Below are 16,293 nucleotides of genomic sequence, written 5' to 3'. Positions count from 1 at the left end.
TGTAGTTGCTGCCGTACCCTTCCCTGAGTATCTCCTTTCATGGCTACCAGAGTATCAGGTGCAAAGCAGAGCTCCAAACAGCCACGTTCAAGTACAAGGGTAAGATATAGCACGTAGAGCTGCACAAAAATCACTCTGATGCTACAACTGTCCCTTGGCAGATGGGATCACTGCATGGACAACCAGTGCCTGCAAGTTACTTGTCTCCTTACAAGGTTCCCTGCTGCAACAACTCTATCTCCCTGCTCCTTTTGTCTTCAATATGAGACATCACATATTGCCTCATAACCTCAAGCTACTGCAATAAATAAGGGGAACCATCTTCAGACACTCAGACCAAGCCCAGTGCCCCCTCCTGAAAGTCCAGCCCAACTTTTCTGCTGCAATTTCTGTGAGTATTTCCAGCTCTAACTGCTGGTCTGTGCAAGGCCGATGCTCCAGCCGTGGGCATGGTGACCTGAGTTCACCCTGCTCCCTCTCTCCCTCCCCTCTCTCACTATACTTGTCTTATCTTAAGCTGGCAATTCTTTGGGTAAACCAGCTTAGTGAGTTGGAAGGGCAGCTCCATCGAGAGCAACCCCAGGATTAAACAACGCCTCGATACCTCAGCACGGCTGGATCCCTTCCGCTCCAGCTCCAGCCTGTGGCACACTTTGTGGAAGGGAAGCTGAGGCCAGCTGCCCTCATTAACACCGTTCCTGACCATGCTCAACAAAGAGAAGAAAAGCCTTTGTCCTTGCCAGAGCCACAAACCTTGGGAACGGCCTCAGTCAGAGCGTAACTGGCTTTGTCACTGAGCCATACTTTCTCCTTGGGTGACAGGCTTGCACCAACAGCCTGCAGCTCCGTCAGGATAGATCCGTAGGGCATCACCTGGATCTTAAACTCTGGCTCCAGGGTGGAATCAAGCTGTAAGTGCTCCCTCACAGCTGGGTCCATCATCCGGTCACCATCAATAAAGAGCCTGAGAAAGAAATACAACAGAGCAGTTTGGATGGGACCCCATCCGACAGTAGCTGGAGTAAGGTACGGAAGGAGAAACCACGCTGTTCTGGTGTTCAGGGAGAAAGGAGTTTGTCAATTATGCTTTATACTTTGCTCTATACTGTATTATCCACCAGCCTTCATACAGCTTAAATCCCGCTTTGAAATTATGATGGACCATCCTGCTGAGAAGAAAGGAGTTGATAGCGTTTTTGTTTGCACAACACATTCGCAATGGCTGCATCCCATCACTGTGCTTCAAGCAAGAGAGAGTAACAGAAGCACACAATGGCCATTCCCTCATCTTCAGGAGTAACATCTCATAGTGGAAAATCTACTGTTAAGTGTCACATTGTCCTCTCTTGCACTGACTGAGAAAGGTCAGCTCACCCTTCATATGCAACATGTACTCTCTCAGCCAGGTTTTACCCCAGACGCATCTAGCCAGCAGCTTGGAGATGCCTCTAAGACTCTTGTGCTTGCTGAAGCTCATTTTACGCGGCAGTAGCAGGAAAGTAGCCTTCTGTCCTAAATCAGCCCTGAAGCTTTACTGCATGGTCCCTGAAGTTCTGAGGTGACTCATCGATGACTCAGAGAGGTTTTCCAATGCCCAGGTCAGCGCTGGCTCTTACCCACGTTTCACCCCAGGCTCCGACAGCCCTCCACGTTATCTTAGGGTGACACCCATAGGGGTCAGTTGTCCTGCCCAGTGCAACCCAGCAAGTCAGCCGAGGTGCTGAGGGGCACAGCAGAGCTCTTGGCTGCCTCTCTAGCTCTGATCAGTGGAGGAAAGTAATTAATGTCAAAGGCAAACGTGCTCTGAAGGGACATTAAAGCATCCGAGCGTGAAGTGTTTTTAAAAGACAAATGCTTTGCTGGAACGGATCTCCCACAGAAGAATGCATCTTGGGGGACAGAAGAGGGGAATATAAGCACCTGATTGTGTTCATTCCTATGACGGCGTACGCAAAAAACACGGGATTGTACTCAACATCAGAGCCTCGGAGGTTGAAAAGCCCTGGAAAATAAGAACGCCAAGAATCACAGTCCTGGTTCATCTTTTGCAACATTAAAAGAAAGCCAAAAATAATCTCAGCAAAATACAGTCAAGCAATGAGTCGATGAGTCGTCATGGGTGCAGGCCACAGGTCCAGCTCCCACCCAGCTGTTCCACATCCTGCTGCCCTTCTGGCAATCCTAATTTTTGCCAGGAGATGGCACCAGAACCGCAGTTTAAACACTGCCATCGAGCAAGGAAATTAGGGTTTAACTTCTAAAGGACGGCTGGCTTGGTAGAAAGCAGGTACAGGCAAAAAAAGATATGGACATGATAAAAAATGTATTATTTGCTCTTTCTAGTCTGTGCAGTACGATGAAAGCTCACTTCTCAACAACCAGAAGAGTTCAAAGTTACAAGAGGATATATCATTTAATTCCAAACTTTTTTTTTTGATAATTGAGGGAAGAAGGGAAACAATAAGCAAGACCAAAATGCTCCTTTTTTGGCCTCTCATCTGGGTGCCTCCAACACCTCAGATTCAGGCTGCACAGTCTTAATTTCCACCACCCCCCCACAAAGATTTAATTCCTCACAACTCCAGGCAAAGTCAAGAGGGGAAGTAGATGTTCAGCATCTCCAAACTCATGATTTTAGGGTCAAATAAAAACTCCAGGGTATCCAATTAGCTGAAATGAGTTACTCAAGGCAATAACGTCAGCCAGCAGGACAGCTGGAAAAAGAACCAGCATGTCCTAAATCACAACCAAGACTGTATTCATCGAACTGTGCAAATTCTGCCATGAAAGTCAAACTAGAGTTTGATTCTCCCCAGGGGAGGAGTAGGTCACTTGAAAGCAGGAAAGAGCCACAAAGAACTCTTTACTGCATGGATACGAATTTCCTCGCTCAGACTATTCCCAATGCAGTAAGGCGGTCTCCTTTGTGGCCCTCTCCTTCTGTCCCCAGAAACTTGTCTGAAGTTTAATACAGGACATGGAATTAACTAGAATTAAAGAGACCTTCCCATTCCTCCCCCAGTTTAGGATAGGAAATCAGCCAGGTACCTGGCAATAAGCTTCTCTCATGACCTCCTCTGGTCTGTCTTAAAACCCTTGATTCATAACCTAGCTTGGCTTTGTTGAAGACATTTAATTTGAAACCACCTCAGGGCACCAATTTATCATTAATTTAATTGGAGATGCGCCTGAAAAGGTGAGACAATCTCTGCTCACACAGGCCTCCCCAGGGAGGAGTCATATTCACCACTCCCTGAAGTATTGCTTTCATGAAACAAACTCCGTGCTCGGTGCCCCAGATCCAGGAGAGCCCACAGGCCTCCACAAGCTGGCTTCTCCCAGTGCCAGAGACTCTGTGCTTGCAGTGCTGGAGCTAGGAGAACACCATTTTCATTTCTGCTTTGTCAGATCAGACGTGAGGTACACGCATTAAGCAGCACACACCCTGCCAGTGCTACGTTCCCACTGCACCGGTCTGTGCGCTGGGATGCACAAAGGATACACAAAACTAGCAGGAGTCCCAGAGGAACCACTGCTCTTTCTGGCCGTGCTCCCTTTTTACACACTGGGCTGGTAGCCAGGATGCGCAGACCTAGTTACCCCGGGGCCCCAAACACAGGGGAGACCCTCGAACAGGACCCTTGGACCCTGGGTTGAAAAGATACGGAAACAACAGCTGAGCCCTGACATATTTGTTTTAATCAAAGCATTTGCCAAACAGCAGAGAGGTAAAGACTGACATAAAACCGTGTGACAATTCGGAGGATGACTGAACGCCGTGTACCCCACCCTTGCCTTATGTACACAAAGCCACATGTTGCACTGCTTTGTTTGTAGCCCATCCTCCACAGCAGATAACAGCCTCCATCTTCCCATAGGGTGAAGCAGCTTCAGGGTACTTTAGAACCAGAAGATCTCACGGTCATTTTTACCCCTCTGGAAACTGCCTCAAGCTTTATGTGTAACTTTCCTTTACCTTTGCCTGTGCTGTTTTAAAAAGATGGTTATTTGTTGCCTTTCCTAGGCCAGAAGTGTATCCAGGAGCTGTGCTGGTGCAAAAAGACAATGTGCAGAAATGCAGGCTCGCTGTTTCTGACCTGGTTCCTCAACTGCAGCTGATACAAGTTAATCGACATCTAACAAACATGTTGGCTGTCATGAGTGTCTCTCACCCTGGCAGGGTTTCTCCTTTCAAAAGCAGGGAGGACACTTATTTTGTAGGAAGAACTGAGAAGGGCAATGCAGAGACTTACATGCTACTTCATCCAAGGCCGTTACCACAAACCACAGGACTTTCCTCTCAGCCATTTTTGAACGGAGGGCTACAATTTTGTCTCTCCAGCTAACCCCTGCAAAACACAATACAAAGGCTACAGTCACCAACTTTACTGGGGATGATGGTGGAAACACGAACTGGATTTTGGAGGTACTCAAAGCACACTGTGCTCCTCAGTCCTGCCTAGTAACTGACACAAACCATCTCAAACAAGCTGCCCTCTCCAGACATTCGTGAATTTGTTTCTAAATTATCCAGCCTCTAGCAAAGTTACGTCGAGTTTCAAGAACAAAGAGGTCATTAGCTGAGGTCTGACCAACTTCAACCTAATCACAGCAGACCGTATTGGGCTCCAGTAGTGTTTTTCTCACTATCTTATAAGACAAAAGTAAAGGGAGGTAAGGCAGTATAAACAGTCCCTGTATTCTGGGAGTAAAACTTCTCACCTGTGTAACTCAGGTCCAGTGTGATGAGAGGCTTGCAGGGGCGCTGAGGACAGTCTGTCCAGATTGCATCGATCAGGTTTTCTTTGATAGGTACAAGATCGTGGCCAGCACTTCTCAAGACTTTGGACATCCTCTTCCATTGGTCTGACACAGGGAAGAGTCAAGAGTGACAGTTTCAAAGAACACATACTGATTGAACAACAACCCCATTCACTGGGGGGAAACGGCAATCTGAGCCTCCTCCTTTCTTTACAGCCTCTCCTTCCCATAAAAAAAAAAAAAAGCAAAAACTATTGCAGCTTGAGTTCCACAGCCACAGCAGGGCAGCAGCAGATCCAGAACCTTGCGGCCCAGGAGCCTCATGCTTCTACTGAAAAACTGCTCCAGCTGGGAGAGAGGAGTCACTGGAAGAAGCCACCCCAGAGACTGCCATAATGATGGCTCTGTTTTTCACATAAGGTCACTGCAAGTCCAGCAAGTAGTTGCCACCTCTTGCATTTCGGAGCTAATGAGCTGCTGAGAAGCTCTCATGACACATGCCTGAAATCAAAATCCGACCTGTTTTGTATAATGGTTTAACTCCCCACCACCCCATCCGGACCAAAATTCAGCAACATTTAGTTGCACATCATCACACAACAGCTTAGCCAGGGAAGCAGAGAAGCGAAAACTAGTTGCCCAACCCAGAGTTATAAAATAAAGTAAAACCAACCAGCTGGAATGATGAAAGGGTCCACTCCCACCTTCGAGCCTTCTGGGAGGACACTCACCAGCCAATCCTCCTGAGTCGGTGTATCTTTCAGACCTCCACAGATTAAAGAGTAAATAAAATATAGTAAGAAAAGGTTCGTAGAAGCAGTCATCCCAAAACATTACTACACTACCCAAAATGCCAAGTCCAAGCTGATGCATCAGACATCATCTACTAATGCGTGTCTAGACCCATGGGCAAGAAGAACCACAGGACCCCTGGGCCCTAAAGCAGGAGAAGCAGCGTATCCAATATGTCCCTAAACTCCTGCATGATGGGGTATCCCTACTGCCCAAGCTGTACCGTGGGCGAAGCAGCTTGTGCTTGTTGTTTGTTTCTCAGCGGAGCAGTATCCCAGCCTCCTGCATACCCATTTTCATGAGAGTCCAGTTGTTATCCATTTGATTTGCTGCTTGCAGGAAGTAGCGCCCATCCGTCCACATGGCTGCGTGCTGCTCCGTTACAATGGCAGTACCTAGGCAGGAAGGCAGAAAGATGTGGTTATTTAGAGGTTACTTAGAGTCGGTCTCTACCTGATTGTTGTCACACTACCACATACTGTGCATCCCCAGACTCCATCCCATCTTCTTACCGGGAGGAAGCCGGAGCTCAGGCCACCCACAAGAAGCAGGTGTTACTAGGCTGGCCTAAGTGGGGATCACCCCCAGCTGTGCCCCCTTTCCCAAATGTTACAGCTGCAGCAGAGATGGCTGAACAGGATCTATGAACATAAACCTCTGCTGATTGCAGGACCTGTCCTATTCCACTGACCCCAGACAGAGGGATGTAAACTGACAGTTGAGGCAGTGACATCTCAGCAGGGTACCCTCACTGCCTTGCCCATACAAAAAAACAATAACAAAAAACCAGAAACAAGTCTTTTGAGTCTCTACATCTTGACTATACTCTCCCTTCACCTACATTCAGGAACTGAAGCCCAGATTAGCAGAGCAGAGTTTCCAAAAGTGAATTGTTTTCTACTCAACTCCCACACACCCCGTTTTAAGCTGCTTCAACCTGAAAAGATGTAAAGCAAAACTGCCTTCCATCAGGAAACATAAGGTGAGTAAACCCTGAGTGAAACTTCAGGGATTAACCAAATGCTAGGCTGGGAACACAGATCTTCCAGACATATAATGAGGGTCCAAAATAGACAGGAAGATTAAAAGGCGACAACATGGAAGGCATGACATTAATACAGGATTCAAATTATCTATTAGCATCAGCCCACAGCCCTGAGTTTATCACCTTCCACATGGGGGTCCCAGAGCAGTTCATAGGAACTGATGACTGGACCCTCCAAACACATAGGTAGCAGTATTTATTAAACCAATTTACAACTGGGGGGGGGAAAAAAAGACCTAACTTTAGTCTAAGTAGACTAAAGTGACTTTCCAACAATCACACAGCAGAGATACATTGCTTAGGGTACAGCTAGCATAAAAAATAGGTCTCTTGACACAGACCTATCCTGCAGCCAAGAAAACATCCTGTCTCAGCAAGATAAGCAAACTTTTCCACAGAGTTCAGTTTCCAAATGCAGTGATTCTGGCCCTGGCTCTCTCTAAACAGAAGGGCTAGCTGAAGTCCATCTCTACTATTTACCCAACCCAAACAGGCATTGTAAAATTCTATTCACGCTGGCTCCACATCAAAAGAAACGAATGTAGGTTACAAGAACCGCATTAAAGAGTTAACAGGATTTTACTTTATGGACGGTTCATTCACGGGTCAAACATGTTCTGAAAACTTGTTATTGCGCTGATATTACATAATTCCAGTGGGCAGCCAAGACAATTCTGCAGAGGCTGAGATGGGAAGAGAACAGTCCAAACAAGCTGGATAGTTTTCCATCCTGCCTCTATGCCATAAGACTATTTCTTTATGGGGGAATTCTGGACATTAGCAAGAACCCAAGTTCTGGAAAAGTACCTGCAGAGCCATCAAATCCAGAGATGAATGCCCGTCTGCAGTCACAGGGTGCAATGTACTCGCTCTGGAAAACAAAAGAGGCAGCAGTTATTTATAGCAGCAGGCAAAAAAAAGTCAGCTGATGACAAATACTTTGATAAGCTTCTTCTCCTAGAGGATGCCACGGAGAGAGAGAAATGAGATAAAAAAATCCTCGGCTCTCCTTCCCCGGAACACTTAATCATCTGTGATTATACTGTATTTACGTCCAACTGGTTTGGGGGTTTTTGTATTTTTTTTTTCCAAGCTGCAGCACTCTTCTCCCACAACCGTCTGTAAACACTGAAGTGCTTCAGAGTTTGCAGATGTTTATTTCACACTCAGCCTCCCCTTTAGGCAACAAACAAATGCTGTCTTTGAAGCTTCGATGTGAAAGGAAGAGAAATCAGAAGTGCCCCGTGACCTTGCAGACCAGAGTAATCAGTGCATAAAACCTGCAAACTTCACTGTCTCCAATGAAGTCCCCTCACTGGGATTTATGAGGATTCCTTCAAGACTTTGTCTTCCACAACGACATTGAAGGAAAGTATTGAGATGGTAAAACTGTAAAGTCTTTAAGCCTTTACAAACTTTCACAAGGTGCTGATCCTCTCACTTCTTCCTTGCCTACTCAAACCCCAACTTCAGCAGAAACTATGGTTTTGCCAGTGAGTGAGAGAGAATCAAAAACTACTCGTCCGTCCTCGTCCCAAACCCATCACGACCTGTTAGCGGGCACTTCTGTCAGCAACATTACAGAAGAGCCTGCGAAGGCACGGATACCTGACAGCTGTGGGGGCTGCCAAAATTAAAAGAATAGCCATACCTTGAAATGGCCCACACATCATTTTTTATGGGATCCCATTCTGGCAAGTTTGAAGCTTGGAACTGCTGAGCAGGTCTGTTCATCAACTAGCACAACTCAGCAGAACAGCACAATCCAGGCTGACAGCAGCGACGTTCGAATGGCAACCCCCCGAAATCCGTACCTTAGCAATGGCCTGAAACCAAAGAGGGTTCCTGCGCCCATAAAGCTTCTCTCCTCCCAGCTGTGCTGTGGCAAGAGAAATACTTTGGGAAATGAGCTGAGAAACCACAGCCTGACTCTCAGGTGGCTTCGGTTCCTGCTGTGACAGGCACTGCATTTCCCTCTCTCTGGCCATGTCTATTTTCAAACCACCTGCTCATCAGAAAATCCTCCCTTCAAATCTGCTCTTCTTCACTGTTCTCCTAAAGAAGGGACAGGGTTCGAAAGCACAGAAACGAGCAAGAAGCACAAACCGCAGCAACTCCCAGTTACCCAGGACCAACACAGTTTATTTCTGCTTCCAACCACTCCACGGTCAAAAACCCTCCAGGGCAGCCACGTCTCTCCTCCCCGGAGAGGTCCTGGGCAGCAGCTACCAACCATTTCCCACTGACCTGATGAAACCGAGCCTTGGAACAGCAAAACCCGTGGTCCAAAAGAGAATCTGGCTGAATAGGTTTTTGATGTCTATTGCCAGGGAAGATCCCTGGGATTGCTCCCAAGAACTCCTCTACATTATCTAACCACTAATCGGCAGAAACAGTGCCACTAGCCCCCTGCAAAAGAACAACAGAGGCATCAGCAGGCAGAGAGGACAAAGCCCTTCTGGGAAGGGAATCGAGCATCCATTTCCCACGGGTGCCTACCTCACAGCAGCAGGATGGAGCACGAAGGCAGAGCGGCGCTGGGCTGGAGGAGGATCCTTCACTTCAAGGTTTCCCAACAACTATCCACCACGATGACCACTGCAGCTCCCCCTCCCCTACGCTTCCCAACTCACAGCTGGGGCACCACATCCACGCCTGAAGGAGGTGCTGGAAATTTCCCACTGTGGATCACATCACTGACTGTGACAACGCAGCAGAGAAACATTACAGGCTGGTTTGCTTGTGCAGGCAATTTCACATTCATGGGAACGAGTCAAGGCTGGGCTAGCTGCATTAACAGCCCAGGACAGTGAAATGGATCGGTGTAATTAAAAAAAAAAAAAGATTAATCTACAAGGTAAAAAAAAGTTCATCCATTTTAGATCTGGTAAAAGCTGACCTAAGCTAACAAAGACCTTGACTGAATGGGAAATACCTCATGCTGCCCCATTCACAGACAAATCCAAAGAATGCTTTAAGTGCTCACAATGAGGCAGATGGGCTTTAAAAGGGCCTGTGAGGGACCTGGAGGGGAAGAGGGTTCATTCATCTGTCAGCCTGAATTCCTGCACTCCCACCTGTTCCGTTCCATGCAGCAACCCCCACTGTGCAAAGACGAGCCCGTACTTTGCACAGGCTAAAATTACAAGGGGAACACCTGCGTACGCCACACAAAGCACAGGCCACAGCACAGTCGGAGCAAGGTATTCCCCTGGGGCCTGTCTTGCAGCTCTGATGCCCTTCAACCTACCCCTTTCTCAGGCTCTTCGTGGCTGCTCTCCACACCTGTCAGTCCTGGGTGTGCAGGTAAAATCGGGAGCTGCATCACAGAAACCCTCAGCTGAGCCAGGAAGAACCCAAAGAAATCAGTGGTGCTTATCAGTAGTTGCATGGCTGAATCACTAACATCTTAAAACTTATTTTACCCAGGGCATTCGAATGTCAACCGAGAGCAGCAAGGAGAAGCGCAGCTCGCTGCCCGCTGAGCTACCACGCTGATGCCGCCAAAGAACAAACGCTGCTGTGTGCTTGGAGGGAGGTCAGCACTCGCTGCCAAAAGCCTAACCACAGAGTAAGATCTGGAACAGGTCGGTGCAACCCGTGCACAAGCCATCTCCTCTCTTGCTTTACAGCTCTGCTGACTCCTCGGCTCACAATGTGTGTGTCAGAGGAGGCAGCCCCAAGCAGAAGATGGCATCTCTGCCAACCCAAACATGGGGCCCTGAGCTGGGCAGGTCCTGCCGTCGTGTGGAAGATCGGCCAGATCTGACCAAGTTTGTTTGCACTGAGCCAAGACCTGAGGTGGAAGCCAGCCCCAGTGATTCTGTGACTCAAACCCGAGCTCCAATACAAATATCATTCCCTCCCACTAAGGGGAAGGCGCCTCCACTCTCTGGATAACCCCACGTGGGCAGACTCCACATTCAGCGTGAACTGGATGACAACATAAAAATGGATCCTGCGTTCACCACTGCAACACCCCAAAAGCTTAGACAAGCGTTTGTCGTGGAGACAAAGGGATTGGGTGCCTCAGTCCCAAAAGCATGGCATTTCATCCTTTCACGTTCCTTTGATAACTCAAGCCACGAGACATGCCCAGTACTCACAAAGGCAGCGGGCTCCTTGTATGGATTTCGGCTCACTTCTGGCTGGGACTGCTCTCCTTTCTCACTGCCCTTTGGACCACCCAGGTCCCCAGGGGAAGAGTTAGTTTCTTCTGACTTCTAATCGCCAGCATCAAAACATTCAAAAATCAAAGCAGCTGACATTCAGGGCTGGCTACAAACACCACAGATGCAAGGTATTAAAAGCCTTGATAAGCCAGAGTCAGAGCCAGCTGCGTGAGAGCAGCTCTTCAAGTCCTTCACATCCTTACACAACTAGGCGTGGAAAGCAGAGGACAGAACTGGTAGGCTTATAACCGAAGCCTTTTGGCCTTGGCAGGGAAACCAATTTTAAAAGCACCACAAAGCCCAGAGCTCAAATCTTCCCAGTGATGTTACCAAGAAAGGTTAGGCAGCAGTTGCGGAATCAGGGCCTGAGAGCACCAGTCTGACTCAGGGGTTTCTTTGCAACCGAAAAGGCCATGTTTCCCCCAGTCTAACACCAGGGTCAACACTACAGGAGGGAAAATCCTCCTTGTTGATCGGTTCTCTGGCGCGGATCCCTGGACAGCCTCAGCAACTGCTGAGAGAAGCGAGGACAGGAATAAGTAGCTTGGGCTACAGAGAGGAAACGGCTCCAGCCACTAAAATCTTGGGCATCACTGACCACGGTCTTCTGAGTCACAGAGGGAGCTGCTTAAGAGCAAACTGACTGCAGGCCTGTAAAGTTCCCATTTGCATACAGGAAACAAAGCCTCGCTTGGAATGAAGGGAAGCTGCAAATCTCAGCTCATCACAAGTCACCTGGATCAGCGAGGCTGTTCTGGGATCAACAGGTTTCCGCCTATGCCTAAACTCGCAGCAATTCCCAAACCTCACAGACAAAACCCTGCGCTAGCTAGTCGGGAAGCGCCAAAAGCAGCAGCTTTTGGTAATCGTTTCCATTTAGACAGATTCTCTCCGCAAAGAAACCTGACCAACTCGCCCAGCAGGAAATAGCAACATGGGGTTCTCTGCTTAACTGCACCCTGTCAAGGAAAAGAGAGCAACAGAAAAACCCAGAAGTCCTGAGGGTCACATTCTTCAACTCACATGACAGCATTTAACATCTAGTGAAATGAAACCGGAGTTATATATGGACAGAGGCAGCTCGAGGCAGGAATGCAGCAGACAATGGCAGCTGCAGAAAACGCCTTCCCCCTACCTGCCCAAGTTTGGATCTCCTAAAGAGGAAACACGATGCTGCACATCGCTCCCAGGGCACAGACAAGCCTGGACCCAACGCGCCCCAGTGCCAAGTCGAGGGCAAAGGTTCCGATTCAGTTGAATTTTGCTCTCTTGCACCCTGGGGTAAAAGAGAGCTTTGGGCGCGAGCCAGGAAAGCTTCAGGTCTTTTGTTTCCTGAAAATGGCTGAGGAGGGAAAAAGCCTTAGCAGTTCTTAGGTCTCCCAACAGAGCCGGCAGAAGAGCGAAACTAGCAAACGAACAGACTGGGGAGGCAGAAGGCAGTTCAGACATTTAGAATCAACGTCACGGACTACAAAAATCTTAGCCACAGAAGCAGCACACAACAGAGCTGCCGCCACGAGTTACCCTCCTCAGCCCAGCCATTCCCGTCTTTAGTGCCCCGGACTGGCTGGTGCAGAGCAGCCTCCGAAGGGAAGGGTCACTGCGGCGTCCTCCTTCCCTGCCTCTCCAAAGCCCCCTCTGCATGGGATCTAAGAGCTTTAGCACAAGGCAGCAAATTCCAGCAAGAACTGGATCTAGCAAAGGGAAAGCTCTGCAGCAACCAGGCTTAAGAGCACATTTCGGTTGGGAGGTGCTAATGGAGAAACTAAAGCCCATATAATGCCTTTTCCTCCCCCCGTAAATCCATCCTTTCCAACAGCCAGGATGGGGACAGCAAGTGCTCTGGCAAGCTCCCTTTTCTCCCTGGAAACAGTCTGATGAGAAGTTGCTGGTGGAACATCCACGCTGATTTGTTGCAAGAACATAAAACCTCAGTCTCCTGAACAGGCTCCAGAAGCTTTTTCCAGCATGATGTTTCTCGGGTTACTCAGGCTTTTATGCTAGAATCATTTAAGTGAGTGAATGAAGGATGACTTTAGTTATCCCTGGCTTGTAGTTCTTATTGGGAAGGAAAGTATAATCGTTCCCACAATCCATCTATCCATACCTGGTGGGCATCTCCAGAGGGCACTATGTAGGCTTGGACAGGCTCCTGGGCATACCTGGGACTCTTCATCACCTGCCGCAGTTGTTTCAGCAGCTCTGTTGTAATTTTTGGACTCATCTTCCCACCTGCAACTAGAACAAAGCACAAAAACTTCAGAGGTTCTCCAGCCATCCCTGGCCTCTCACACACAGCTGGAGGCTGCCACCACAGGAAACTCCCTTTGAGGACAATTGTACCAGCGTCACCTTCTGCTGTGTTGTCATTTCACTCGAGAACACGAAAAAGGGCCACAGAACCAAACCTGGTCCGTGCTGGTCAGGCCCTTTACTACCCGGTGAAGGACTGGCACGCCAAGTGGGGACACACACTAGGTGAACACACACGCCATCCCTTCCTGGCGCCTGGAAGCCGAGCAGCTCAGACGTGCCCAACAGCTTGAGGAACCCCATGACAGCCAACAAAGGTCTTGGCACGTCACGTTGAAGGTTCCAAGTCCCCACAGATCAGTCACGCACACAGGAAGAAACTCTGTCTTTTCACTTTGGGGGCAGAAACGTTGTGGCTCGCTCTCCCTGCGCTGTGTGCTCCTGCAGAGAATGAGCCGTGCATTTTGGGGGCTCGGAAACAGACCAGGTAAAGCAATTTTTAGAAGTTTCACCATAGCACAGGATTTTGTACTGAACTGGGGACCGGATTAACCCAGACAAAAGAAATCTGTTCCCGAGGACATACACAAGGATTTCATTGGGTGTATTCATGTTGGGTACATGTCAGCTCACGCAGCGAGAGCCCAACTGTAACAGGAGGAACAGCCCATTGAGCTCTCACAGGTGACTGCCAGGGGACAAGGGTGGCTTAAAGGAACCTTCCCTAAAGGCCTTTGGCAAACGCTCTGCTGATCTCAGCTGGGATAAAGGAGGCAGGAGTGGGGCTCAGCGTGGATGGAAAGGAAAACAAGGGCACAGACCAAGCACACTCCCTCGCCCTGGTTCTGCAATGGGTGCACCTTTAGCATTGCAATGCACGGCAGCCTCTCAATCTGCTTCCCAAAAAACATCAGCAGCTGGCGCCCCGTGCAGGGACACAGAAGGCCACGCTGCTGGGAAGCCAGAGCGAAGGCTGAGGTGCCTCGCTCCGCAGCTCGCTGCAGAGGCTGTGTAAGCTGTGGGGGAGGCCTGGCCTGAAAGCCTATGAAAATCAAGCGATGCCTTCAGAGAATCTCTCTGCCTTTTCCTCACTTACCTCTCCATACTGTGCCCAAAAAATCCCCTTCCCAGTCCCCTGCCCACTCCTTTCACACATACAGGTACAGACTGGGACGCTGTAACCTCAATGCCCTCACTCCCAGCGCAGGGCGGGTAGGCTCTGTGCCGCCTGAACGCCACACCGCGCAGCACTTTGTTCTGACCAGTTCATTTCACAGCTCATTCCGCAGCTATGTCCACAAACACTGAACAGATGGCAGAAGCAAACAGCAGGCAAGTCTCAAACATTTTTTTACTTATACACACTCTTATTCTACTTACACCTCAGTAACTACCAGAAGCCCCCAGAAACGTTACGGTCTTGGGCCAGAAGACAGTAAAGCACAGTCCTGTGATGCTTGTCATCTAAACAGGGAGGCAGAAAACATGCCACCGTTTCACAGAGCCATAGGAACGCAGCGTGATCTGACAAAGGCGACGCAGCAACACTGTGACTGAGCCAAGAACCGCACTAAAACCTGCTGCTTTCAGGTGTGGGAGTCTCTACCCAAAACCATCGCTCATACTCCTCGTCACAAGAAGCTCAGAGCACACAGACTCACGTGTGACAAGCTGACTGCCTGCTGGCACACTGTGCTTTAAAACTCAGCTCACAAGGAGCAAAGGAGGCTCAAAAGCATCATACACTACGCCATCAAATTGATGATCTGACCCCAGTGCCTTCGCTGGCATTAGATTACATTTCAGATTTATTCTCAGGACAAATTTCATATTTTTTCCACAGCGTGTGCAAACTACGCTGTACTTTATTATACTGTGATTGTTTCTGTCCATCCTTTATAACAAGCTGCTGTAGAATTTTATAACACTGCTGCTGATTTATTTACAGAGAGAGAAAAAACATAGAAGAGTGAGAGCAACAACATTATGACCAGCCAAGAGATTTACTTATTTATTTTAAATAAACTCAGGAGGACACAGCTTCCTTTCTCAACCTGTGCTTTGTCTCCAGGAGCCCGAAGGTCTCATTTGAACGGGCAAGAACGACGAGGCTTTGCCTTTTAATTAAGCCCCTTGCTGACAAGGCCCGGTTTTCTTAGCAAGCAAGAGGTTCTCTTGAGGAGAGAAAAAAAATAGATTAAAAAAGCGCTCTCGCTGTTGAAAGATTTGCCGTTAAAAACAGAACGCAGCTTGATTAGCAATGAAAAGCATATCAGGGAGGACTTTGATTTTAGACAGCCCATAGAGCGTAAGAAAAAAATATTAAAAAGTCAGCATTAAAAAAAAAAAAAAAAAGCCTCCGCAAACTTTCCAGTAACGTTGTCTTTACCTCGCAGAGGAAGACCAGCTATTTTCTGTCAGATCTTCGCTAGCCCTTTGCTGCGGCCCCTCTGTAATTACGAGCCCGCGTGAAGCTAACGCCGCCTCCCCGCCAGCCGTTACTGACCCCAGGGCTCGCAGCCCCGCAGCCCCGCGGCTCAGGCAGCGGGCGCAGCACGACACCGACCAGCAGCACGGCCCCGTCCCTGCCCCAGCGCTTCCCGAGGCACCAGGCCCCGGTTACCTGCCCCGCCGCCGCCCCCCGGCTCCCCGTGCCGCCGCTCACCGAGCTCCATCCCGCGAGCCGCCGGGGCCTCGGCGACCCGCGCCCGGGGAGCCAAAGGGCGAGCCCGCAAGGCACGGCGACCTCTGCCCACACCGCCCGGCACGGCCCCGCGGGGCCCTACAGGCAGGGCCGCGGCGCTGCGGCGGCCGGCGGGGGGACGGGCGGGGCGGGGCCGGGCCGGGCCGGGCCGGGCCGGGGCGCCGGGAGCCGCCGCCGCCACCGCCGCCTCCCCCGGCCCCTGTGACCCGGCCCCGGCCGCGCAGCCCCCGCCCGCCCTCACCTGCCGCCCAGGCCCGCCGCTGATGACGTCGCGGGCGACGTCACGGGGGCACGGGGCGGAGTGTTCGCGTCACGGCGCGTGACGTCACGGCGCGTGACGTCAGCGGGCCGCTTCGCTCGCTGCGTTCAGTGTCCCTCCCTCGGTCTCCTCAGCACGGTCCCAGCGCGGGGCCGGGGCGCTGAGGCGCTACCGGCGGCCCTCTGGAGGTTAAAATAAAAGAAAGGAGGAAATTCAAACGGAAATGTTAAAATAAATGAAGTCGTTGCCCCAGTGCCTCTGTGCTTGGTGTGGTGACCAAAACGCCACCCGCCTTCCTCTCCTCTCT

The 16,293-nt window shown here is 49.8% G+C and overlaps 1 protein-coding gene across 2 annotated transcripts in view; it reads right to left on the bottom strand.

Moving 5' to 3' along the window:
• Nucleotides 1-16,077, bottom strand: part of XPNPEP1 (X-prolyl aminopeptidase 1) — a 30,107-nt gene extending 14,030 nt beyond the window's left edge. Inside the window, exons 1-9 of one of the 2 annotated variants that reach the window (XM_035547785.2) lie at nucleotides 15,969-16,077; nucleotides 12,878-13,008; nucleotides 7,406-7,469; nucleotides 5,844-5,948; nucleotides 5,435-5,527; nucleotides 4,723-4,866; nucleotides 4,254-4,349; nucleotides 1,921-2,002; nucleotides 754-964 (exon numbers count right to left, since the gene is read on the bottom strand). In XM_035547785.2, the coding sequence (XP_035403678.1) occupies nucleotides 754-964; nucleotides 1,921-2,002; nucleotides 4,254-4,349; nucleotides 4,723-4,866; nucleotides 5,435-5,527; nucleotides 5,844-5,948; nucleotides 7,406-7,469; nucleotides 12,878-12,994 (912 nt within the window). In that variant the 5' untranslated portion in view covers nucleotides 12,995-13,008; nucleotides 15,969-16,077. Of the gene's footprint in view, nucleotides 1-753; nucleotides 965-1,920; nucleotides 2,003-4,253; nucleotides 4,350-4,722; nucleotides 4,867-5,434; nucleotides 5,528-5,843; nucleotides 5,949-7,405; nucleotides 7,470-12,877; nucleotides 13,009-15,688; nucleotides 15,856-15,968 lie in introns of those variants that run through there. The other variant, XM_035547784.1, reaches the window with a different exon arrangement.
• Between the last annotated feature and the right edge of the window lie 216 nt (nucleotides 16,078-16,293).

Source organism: Cygnus atratus, chromosome 7 (assembly GCF_013377495.2).
Source record: "Cygnus atratus isolate AKBS03 ecotype Queensland, Australia chromosome 7, CAtr_DNAZoo_HiC_assembly, whole genome shotgun sequence".
Lineage (NCBI taxonomy): Eukaryota > Metazoa > Chordata > Aves > Anseriformes > Anatidae > Cygnus > Cygnus atratus.
This window is presented reverse-complemented; position numbering and strand designations above follow the sequence as displayed.